Source organism: Polyodon spathula, chromosome 25 (assembly GCF_017654505.1).
Source record: "Polyodon spathula isolate WHYD16114869_AA chromosome 25, ASM1765450v1, whole genome shotgun sequence".
Classification (NCBI taxonomy): Eukaryota; Metazoa; Chordata; class Actinopteri; order Acipenseriformes; family Polyodontidae; genus Polyodon; species Polyodon spathula.
Genome location: NC_054558.1, coordinates 8,719,961 through 8,730,156, shown reverse-complemented (window position 1 = coordinate 8,730,156; position 10,196 = coordinate 8,719,961). Strand labels below are relative to the sequence as shown.

General features: G+C 45.1%; 2 protein-coding genes across 2 annotated transcripts; one reads left to right on the top strand and one right to left on the bottom strand.

Annotated features, from left to right (window-relative positions):
• Nucleotides 1-1,717: 1,717 nt before the first annotated feature.
• Nucleotides 1,718-6,278, top strand: LOC121300304 (transcription initiation factor TFIID subunit 8-like). The gene is made up of 8 exons (XM_041228828.1): nt 1,718-1,802; nt 2,931-3,090; nt 3,640-3,738; nt 3,971-4,033; nt 4,508-4,632; nt 4,825-4,972; nt 5,254-5,396; nt 5,563-6,278. The coding sequence occupies exons 1-8, from the start codon at nt 1,755-1,757 to the stop codon at nt 5,701-5,703; spliced, it is 927 nt and encodes a 308-aa protein (XP_041084762.1). The 5' UTR covers nt 1,718-1,754; the 3' UTR covers nt 5,704-6,278.
• Nucleotides 6,279-6,461: 183 nt separating this feature from the next.
• Nucleotides 6,462-10,196, bottom strand: LOC121300305 (protein pitchfork-like). The gene is made up of 6 exons (XM_041228829.1): nt 10,119-10,196; nt 9,325-9,461; nt 8,396-8,497; nt 7,871-8,004; nt 7,126-7,243; nt 6,462-6,579 (listed from the first exon to the last, which is right to left on the bottom strand). Exons 1-6 carry the CDS (start codon nt 10,132-10,134, stop codon nt 6,511-6,513), a joined length of 576 nt encoding a protein of 191 aa, XP_041084763.1. The 5' UTR covers nt 10,135-10,196; the 3' UTR covers nt 6,462-6,510.

Below are 10,196 nucleotides of genomic sequence, written 5' to 3'. Positions count from 1 at the left end.
AAGTGTACCTCTGCTATCTGCCCCATCTCACCCCATTGCACACAGAGACCGGGTCCGCTGTACCAGGCCTGCAGGAGAAACGAGCTGCGAGTGAAGACAGCAGGGGAACCAGCCCAGCGTGCATGCTCTTCCTGTTGTCTCTGCACACACCTGCAGGTCTTCCGAGGGTGAACACACTGCAATGCACAGACTGTAGTGAACCACTAACTGTATATTCCTTTTGGTTCTTTGAGACCAGAAAAGGCAGAACTTTCAGTTGTTGCAAACGTCAGAGCTGGCTGCTGTTGTGCTCCTCGTTTGTGGAACTCTGTTCACGTCGGTATTAAGCAGATTGAAACATCGGATTCTTTTGTACAGCGCTGTGGAGTGCCATGGCGTGAAGAGCGCTCTATTAAAATGCATTTGTATTGCATTGCATTGTATTGCCGCGTGTGTTTGTTTTTAACATACTGTCTATATAAAGCAGCCATGAGGTCGATTACAGTGTAATTGTAATTCTACCATATCATGGATCGATTACAGATCAATTACACTTTCGATCATTATTCTTGTGTTTTCAACCACTTCTGCTGACCCCATCTGTTTGAATAAAGTTCTATAGTGCGTTTCTGTATGTGTACCTGTGATTACTGTGGGGTTATTTCAAGCAGAGTAAACATGTTCATGTGTGTAGTTCTTTATGTTACTTTTTTAGTGTAACGGTAATTTTAGTTGTCTGCCCAGGTCTGCTATAATTGAAGCATCTCATTCCACTTCCCCCCAGAGCAGAATTGGGACCCTGGCCTCCAGGAGAGCAAGGCTAGTGATTGGAGGCACTGCTGATCGCCTGCTAATAGACACACACTCAGGTGCGTTTTTAAGAGGTGGTAATACACTGCACACCACAAACACAGCTTCACAGGACCACAAGAACGTGTGGAATGGAGGCAGACTATAGCTTTGTTTCCATTGGCTGAAATCCTGTTCTGGAATCAGCTCTTGGGAGCATTGGGCAGGGCTCCATTGATCACACCCTTACTCAGGCCTGCCTCCCTCTCTCAATCAATCACACGTTATTCATGTCAAAGTTTTGTGTAAAAAAAACATTCAAGACCAAAAGACAACCCTGAAGCGTTCTCAGGGTAGGGGCTGGCCCGCCCTTTCAAGAAAGGAAGAGGCTGTGAAACAGAGCAGCTCTATTGTTTCAACCGGCCAGACTATCTTTAGACGTAAACGCGTGTATTTCTGTCCCTCTTGGTAGCTGGGTTGGGGATGCAGGGTTTCAGTTTATCTGCAGGACAGCCGTGAGGCTGCAAGCAATAGCTCAGGTCAGGAATTCCCCCTGATCAGCTGCTGAGTCACCAACAAAGATCAGATGAGAGATTGTGGGTTCTCTAACAAGAAGAAAAAAATGAGGGCTGGACTAGTAATCACACTCAGAGTGGTTCAGCAATGTGGGCAATAGTTCTCCTAACTATTATTATTATTTAGCTGACAGGGTCCTTCGTGTCTGCTGGGTTCACTGCAAAATCCTTACAATTGCAGCTAACAAGTACCGCACGACCACAATCAGTGCTTCCCTGTCGCTCATCTAACATCACCGCTTTGTTAGCTTCGTCGACTATCCACGCTGTTTCGTGGCCACTAATCCTTACACTCAACTATTTCAAGCCACTATGACTGCGAAACGCCGCCAGACTATTTTAAAAACTACACCCTCCAGCCTCCCTTGCGAGAACGACGCGTGTGCCTCGTAATACACCAAAAAAGCAAAGATGGCGGACCCTGCAGTCGTCGGGAGCGGTTCGTTTGTCCCCGGAATGGTAATAATTTACGTGTATACGCTTTCAGCTTGAGAAAAAATAAATACATACAACATTTATAAAGTTACTGTGGTTCCCGCTTCAGTGTAGTTAGTCGGACTTATTTCAGTTATAACACACCGGCCGTTGCTTCTCGCGTCTGCTGTTGTTGGTAAGGCGTGTCGTCCCACCCTCTGTGTACAGTGATTGGTGTAGGGGAGCAGTGGTAGCCATTGATTGGCTAACTTCTGTATGAGGATATTTGATACAACCATGTATGTTTACCAAAAGTAGACGTTTGTATTTTATTTTAACATGGTTTTTACTGCACGGGTTATAACACTGTAACCCTGGGTAATATCGATATCAGGGTTTAGTTCATTTATATGACACTTGCCGTGAAACCTGCGCCTGTCCAGTGACCAAACCTAACTAAACTCGATAGATAGATAGATGAGGTTTCTAGTTGGTAAAGACTCTCACTTATGCAAGAGTTTGGAAAAAAATGTGTTACTCACCAGTATCCAGTGCTTATAAACTCAAGTCTCTGTCATTTTGCAGTTACTAAGATACACACAAAAAGTGTTTAAAAAAAACCTCCGTTATATTGAACCCCGGTTGCGGAAGTGTTGTAAATTAAACAGTCACTGTGTAGCAATTTGAGCCATCAGGTTTTATTTTGGGTTTAGTAAATCAGAGGCTAGTGCCTTCCTCGTCATCATCCAGATTATATATTTACTGGTTAAACTTACTAGCCAAAACACAGTTGTCTGCTTGACTTGCTGCTGGTTTCACAACCCCAGATTAGTGAGTTTTAATCCTGGAATAGCTAACGTTACTCTAGATAAAGTAGGGTCTGTGAAAGCAGTAGTACCTCTGTTAACCCTTTCAGTCCTGGCAGCACCTCAAGGTCCCACCTTATCTTAGCAGCGTATGTTAACGTATGCCATCGGAAATCACGCTGGAGCCTCCCAGGGACTCCTAGGTACCAGTTTGAGGTTGTGTGTAAAATAGATGTATAAATATTTTCTGTATACTCATTAAATCAGTTTTTTAATTAACTTTGCGTTCTTCAGCTCAACAAAGAAATATTTGAGGAAGGGTTAAATGTTTTACACTAATGGTGTTCGTGGCTCCTGTGTTCCCCAGCGAGTGTCAGGCAGTAAGGCCCCCTCCAACCCCGCAGAGAATTACTACCTGGCTCGCCGGCGCACCCTGCAGGTGGTGGTGAGCTCCCTGCTGACAGAGGCCGGGTTTGAGTCTGCAGAGAAAGCAGCTGTGGAGTCTCTGACAGAGATGATTCAGAGCTGTAAGTGACTGCAGAGAGAGCGTTTAACTGGGTTCTTTCCTCTCTAGTTATTTTAAATGCCCTTTTAATTTGTTATTTACACTCACGTTCAGGGTTGGGGTCAGTTCCTGTGTTTCAATTCCAATTTCATTTTTCAATCAGTTCCCTGTTCCAGTTCCAATTCCTTTCCAATGGTTTGAGTAATTTGTTGCCACTGTGAGAAGCTTGTTGTAGCAGAATCCTGCTGATTGCAGTTTTGATCAACAGTGTGTTGGAATTGTTTAGAGGGAGTGGGAACATATATTGGGAATTGATTTAAAAAAGAATTGGAAGTGGAATTGACCCCGACCCTGCTCGCCTTCCTGTTTTAAGAAGTTTGTAATCGTTCTGAGTGCTTCTGGGTCCTTTTGCACCAGTATTTATTTCATTTTCTCTCCAAACCCTTTACCTGGTTTAGAGCTTGTCTGCAGGATTCGTGAATGCACACTTTGCTTTGACCTTGTCTGCAGGATTCGTGAATGCTTTACTGCCCCTCGTTTTGAATATACCGCCTGTTACTTTTGTCTGCAGATGTCTCGGAAGTGGGGCGCTGTGCCAAGAGTTACTGCGAGCACACAGCCCGGACGCAGCCCACGCTCTCCGATGTGGTGGTCACACTGGTGGAGATGGGTGAGTCACTGGGGGGGGGGGGGGGGTTTGAGGGATTTCTCTCACATACATTCTTCTTATATATATATATATATATTTTTTCTACAGCGTTTTCTCGTTGAGGACCTTTTTTATTTTCCTATACGAGTCAAAATTTGAAATCTGTAGCTGATGAAGAACATTAAGCGCTAACTATGATCTGTCCAATCAGACACATTTCTTTCCGTTGATTTTCTCTTTCTCTCATATGCAGGTTTCAATGTGGACACCCTCCCTTTTTACGCAAAGCGGTCACAGAGGATGGTAATCACAGCACGTAAGTCACACTGTCACACAGAATCATCCACACCTTCAAACACTCGAGAGGGCGTCACTAAAACTACTGGTTAGATTGCCGCTTATTTCCTGTGATACACAGTCTGGCTGGGGAGAGCCAAGTACAGTACAGTCTCAGAGTTACGAATCCCACACTTAAAAACTGACCAATCAACCAAACCCCCCACTTCTTAGTGGAAATTGGAGGTTACTGGCTACTGTAAAAGACATGAAGATCCAACGTTGTGAATTGACTGTTAAAGCACGGTTCTAGTTAATTTTTTGTTTTGTTTTGTTATTAGTATTCCTAGGTCTCTAGATATAGCAGTGGTATTAATAAGTACATATGCATTAAATCACTGAAGATTGTGCCAGTTACAGACATTTCAGACTGATGAGCTCCCTCCATTCCCGATGGGTTTGTAACTTTGAGGGTTCCACTGTACTTCCATCAAGTCGTTGATTGTTTCCTCAGCTCCAGTGACAAACCCTCCGATAGCTCCCAAAGCTCTGACCGCGGGACAGAAGCGCCAGCACCCCTCCCACATTCCCAGCCACCTCCCGGAGTTCCCCGACCCGCACACCTACATCAAGACTCCGGTAAGGGATTGGAAAGAGAAAGCACTGGCCAGCATGGAGCTAGTAGGATACTCCAGGGTTTTTAATTAGATGAGAATCGCCATCTAACCAAAAAAGAAAAAAGCAAGGAGCACCCCTCACGTTGTATAGCTTTAGATCGAGGCCAGTAGTGGAAGCTGATGTGCTGTCGTGTCTCTGTCCCTCCACACGCAGACGTTCCGTGAGCCCATCTCCGATTACCAGATCGTGCGTGAGAAAGCAGCGTCGCAGCGCAGGGACGTGGAGCGCGCTCTCACCCGCTTCATGGCCAAGACCGGAGAAACGCAGAGCCTGTTTAAGGATGACATCACCACCTTCCCACGTGAGGAATGCAGCCGGGCATGGGGGGGTGGTACTGTAGATAATGAAGAGCCTGAATGACCATGAATATCTAGGGCTGGAACTAAGACTCCCATTGCACAGCACTCTAGGTTTTACTATGAGTTTAATAAGACACACCTCAGCTTGTTACCTATACACTGTGTCAAGCTCATAATAATAACCTGGAATGGGTGAAACTGGTGTGTAGTAGGAGTCTCATGCCCATTCCTGAGGCAGCGTGTCCGTGGCAGTGCTGTGACGTGTCTCTGCTTCGCCCCGCAGTGATTGCGTCGCAACCCTCTAGCATACCCTATCTGAACGCCCTGCTCCCCTCCGAGCTGGAGCTGCAGCAGCTGGAGGAGACGGACTCCTCCGAGCAGGACGACCAGACAGACACGGAGAACACCTCGGTGAACATCAGCAACGTGAGTGGCACTGGGAACATGCGCATCGGAGACAGCAGAGCTTTGTGGCTGAACCTCGAGCCGTGCTGATGATCAGGGATTCTTACAGCCAACAAACATTTTATATATATATATATTTTTTTAATTAGTTCAATTGCTTCTTCCTAACCCTGCCTCCCCCTTCCAGGATGAATCGGGGGCAGACAAGGAGAATTCTGGGCTACCACAAGGGGGCGTCCTGCCAGCCGGTAAAGCCAGTGAGGAGAACCTGATTGACAACCCGTACCTGCGACCCGTGAAGAAACCCAAAGTGCGCAGGAAGAAGTGACAGAAGAGCCGGCACCGAACCTGCAGGGAGGAGTAGGGGCTCTGACTGGGGCTCACCCCCATTGAGATTCCAGGAAGCGGACAAGCCGAATGGCCTCCTCTCGCTCGTTAATGTTCTTCTGTTACCGCCTGTCATAGTATTTGTGTCCCCCTGCCTTTTCCAGTGAGTGGCTTCTGTAACAGACCTGGGGCCAAGTATAATTACAATTACAGTGCTATTCAATTACAATTAGAATTACAGTTACACTAAAAAGTAACAAACAGCTCCACACATTAACATTCTTACTCTGTTTATTCTAAATAACCAAGCAGTGCATACAGGTGCAAATACAGAAATACACAATATAACATTGAGGAGTCTGTCTCATACCCACGCAGGTTTGCTTACGAAAATGGAGAGTCAGTTGGGGTAATAAAGCTAAATAAAATGGAGATAAAAAGGATTGTTCTGAATATGCTGTGTTCTGCCATGCCTAACCCTAATAGTTTCTGCACATTCTGCATTCTATACATACTTTTGTACTTTTTTATAAGTTTATTTTCTGACCCCTTTAGGAAAATGTAATGACCATTTAAAACATTTGTGTAAAAACTTACTGTAAATTAATTATGTAATTAAATGAAAAGGTAGAATCCCAGAAATGTGTTTTATCTCTTGCAATGTTTTAAAATATATTTATTGAACAGCAAGCATATCTGTCTGTATATAACACAGTGCTGTGATGGAGGTAGAAGGTGAGGATTCAGGTCTGCCCCAGCGCTGTGCTGTAGCAGGGTCTGTCTGTGATGCAGTCTTCAGCAGCACTGCTTAGTTGTAGTACAAGCTGAGGTAGGCAATCCTGTTGCGTTGTTTTCGGAATTCCTTGTCGGTGAGAAGCTAAAAAAAACAAAAAAAACATGCAAATATATTTTATAATGCAGCTATGTCTTGGCAAGGCATCTTCTCAAACTCCACACCGTTCACACAAACCTTTAACATTTCTAAAACTAAATCAAATACCACGGGCGACAGGGATATTAAAGATTCTTTCTGATCTTCAAACTGAGCACAAAGGTAGGAAGCTGCTTTAAATTGTATACATCTAAAAAATTAGAACAAAAAATAAATCAGCATATCCTTTAATTAAAGTTAAAAATGAAAAACGCTTCATCTTCACAAACAATAAGAGGGTCTAGTGGTAATGCAAATTCCATTAAGAAGTAAGAACATTGATTTGAGTGCCTTGGCTATCGCTCACAATGTTTTGTAGGTGGACTGAAAGAGTGAAGTTGTGATCATTTCTAGTGTATATTTCTCTTGGCTCTCTTTTTGCTTCTCTCGTGGTCCTGACACAGCAAAGCGTTCGGGAGAATCCCACTCTGTGATCACAGGCAGCCACCAAACACTTGTAGCGCAGCTGGCTGGGTTTGAAGGGCGACCCACCTCGGTCTTCATTGTTCTCTTCTCCAGGGAGGGAACCAGCCGCCACTCTGGTGCTCCAAATCTCATTGGCCAGGTCACTTTCCGGTTTCCAGGAATGTTGTGATCGTACATCCCTGGACTGGATCAATCCCAAAAGAACAAGAAGTGATCAGCTGCACCTCAGCTCTTCATACGTCTCAGGAGACCAGCTCAGACACTCCCATACATAAATCTATATAGGGTGATCAGATAGATATGTACACAGGGTGATTGGAAAGTAAGTTTCCCACATCAACGTAGCATATCACTGATGTGGTAAACTTACTTTCTAATCACCCTCTATATATATATATATATATATATATATATATATATATATATATATATATATATATATATATATTAAGCCCTACCCCAAGTCACTCTACATTCTAAAAGCATCACGTTTTGGGGTACCACTGCACTTGTGAGATGATGATTAAAATCTTTTACAATATATTTTAATAGAAGATGATTAGTTATTCAGGGGTCTGAGCGTGTGCCCGTGAGTCAGGCAGTGTAAGCAGAACCATTCACATTTCTCTCAAATGTGAGAAATCTTTAAGCAAAGAGAAACAGGTTGCGATTACTTCACTGTGCGGATCCTGCCCCCTGGTTGAACAGAGAAGATCTCTAACATCTGATAGTGCTTATGAAGTGTGCCTCATAGACCCTGGACACAGAGAGGGTTACAGTGCACTATATACAGCAGTGCAAGGAGCCTTACCCTGGAGTGGGGCACTTGAGGGGGCTGTGGTGCCGGAACCTCGCTGTGCTGGAGCAGAAGGGGGCAGGGTACAGGGGGAAGAGGCGCTCACGGCACCACTCTGCCTGGTACTCCACTGGAGAGGGAGTGTCTGTCTGCACACAGGACAACAAACAGGGAATACTCAATTATGCATTTCTCAACTATTCTGTGTCCTGAATTACAGTACTATCTGATTCGTTCTGCTCTCCTGCAAGTGCAGCTTACATGGGATTCATGTATGTTTCTCAATAGGGGGTCTAATAAAATGTAAAGAAAAAAATACATATATATTAACAAATAATTATCTTCATAGGAGTCTAAGTTAAGTGCTGATTACACTTTCCAAGTGAAAAGAGGCTACAAGAAAGCAGGAAACTAATGGATGGTAAATCTACATTTGAAAGATGTAATTGAATAGAAAAAACACAACCAAAAATGTGCTTCAGTTGGAATGCAGTCCAGTAATTTGAGCAGTGCTTGCAGGTGTTTTGGGGAACACTGTACCTGTGCAGTAGAGGGTAGGAAGCGGCCTGTGGTCCGAGCCCCTAGAGTATACCCCTTCCTGCTCTCGGGCCTCTTCTCCAGCTGATACAAGAAACTGCTCACCTTTGGGAGACAAGAGATGGGAGTGACAACTCCAGAACAAGCCCCCTGTCTAATCACTGCACCCCGATACTCGCAGTTCATTCCACTGACACCCGCTCTGCTCCAGCGCTCGCAGAACCCCCTGTCTAATCACTGCACCCCGATACTCACAGTTCATTCCACTGACACCCGCTCTGCTCCAGCGCTCGCAGAGCCCCCTGTCTAATCACTGCACCCTGATACTCAGTTCATTCCACTGACACCCGCTCTGCTCCAGCGCTCGCAGAGCCCCTTGTCTAATCACTGCACCCCGATACTCGCAGTTCATTCCACTGACACCCGCTCTGCTCCAGCGCTCACAGAGCACCCTGTCTAATCACTGCACCCTGATACTCGCAGTTCATTCCACTGACACCCGCTCTGCTCCAGCGCTCGCAGAGCCCCCTGTCTAATCACTGCACCCCGATACTCACAGTTCATTCCACTGACACCCGCTCTGCTCCAGCACTCGCAGAGCCCCCTGTCTAATCACTGCACCCCGATACTCGCAGTTCATTCCACTGACACCCGCTCTGCTCCAGCGCTCGCAGAGCCCCCTGTCTAATCACTGCACCCCGATACTCGCAGTTCATTCCACTGACACCCGCTCTGCTCCAGTGCTCGAAGAACCCCCTGTCTAATCACTGCACCCCGATACTCGCAGTTCATTCCACTGACACCCGCTCTGCTCCAGTGCTCGAAGAACCCTCTGTCTAATCACTGCACCCCGTTACTCACAGTTCATTCCACTGACCCCTGCTCTGCTCCAGCGCTTGCAGAGCACCCTGTCTGCCCCCCTGGACACTCACAGTGTGGTTGTTGTAGCAGCCTGGCCCCAAGTGAGGCCTCTCCAGAAGAGGGGGCACCTCGACCCCTAGCCTGTTCGGGGCACAGTGGTGGGGCAACAGTTTCCTCTCCTGGGTGCTTCCAAAGGACACTCTCTTCACTGGAAACAAGGGACAAACAGGAATACCAACAGACTGGAATAAGCCATCACCCCTTTGAGCAGAACTGATACAGGGACTAAATGTGACACAAGCGATGATGTCACCCCACCGGACTACAAATCAAACCACATCACAACGGTGGGATGAAATTACATCATTTTTATTTATTTATTTATGTGTCAAGATTTTAATGACTATGCATTTGTTTTGAGATTCCATGATAGGTCATACTGCACAACAAATTCAGGGTTGTATTTTCAGTAGAAAAACCCTAAATAACTGATCCTTGTATTTATGGATTCGTTTTCATAACTCGGTGTAAAGCGATCACGTTTACAAGAGAGTCCCGCAGGACTGAACGTCACGGAAAAGCCAAAATGAAACGATACACAGAATAGATTCACATGAAATAATACAACACTCATCGGAAAACATATTTAAAAAATAAAACAACATCCAAAACAGAATAGCAAGTAGTGATTTAAAATGACTTAAAATAACAACCATTCACAGAATATTTTAACTACTCACTCACTAAAAACGAAACAACTACAGATAGCTCCATTTGGTGTGCTTCAGTTGAATCTTTCCTTTTTTTAAATAAAATAGTTTTCGTTTGTTAAATTGGGTTAAAAACAACAACAAAAACAACTCACTCGTCTCTGGAGCCATGCTGCTTGCAAGTGAAATGTTTACACCTGGTTACTGGGACAACGTAATAAAGCGCTTTGCCG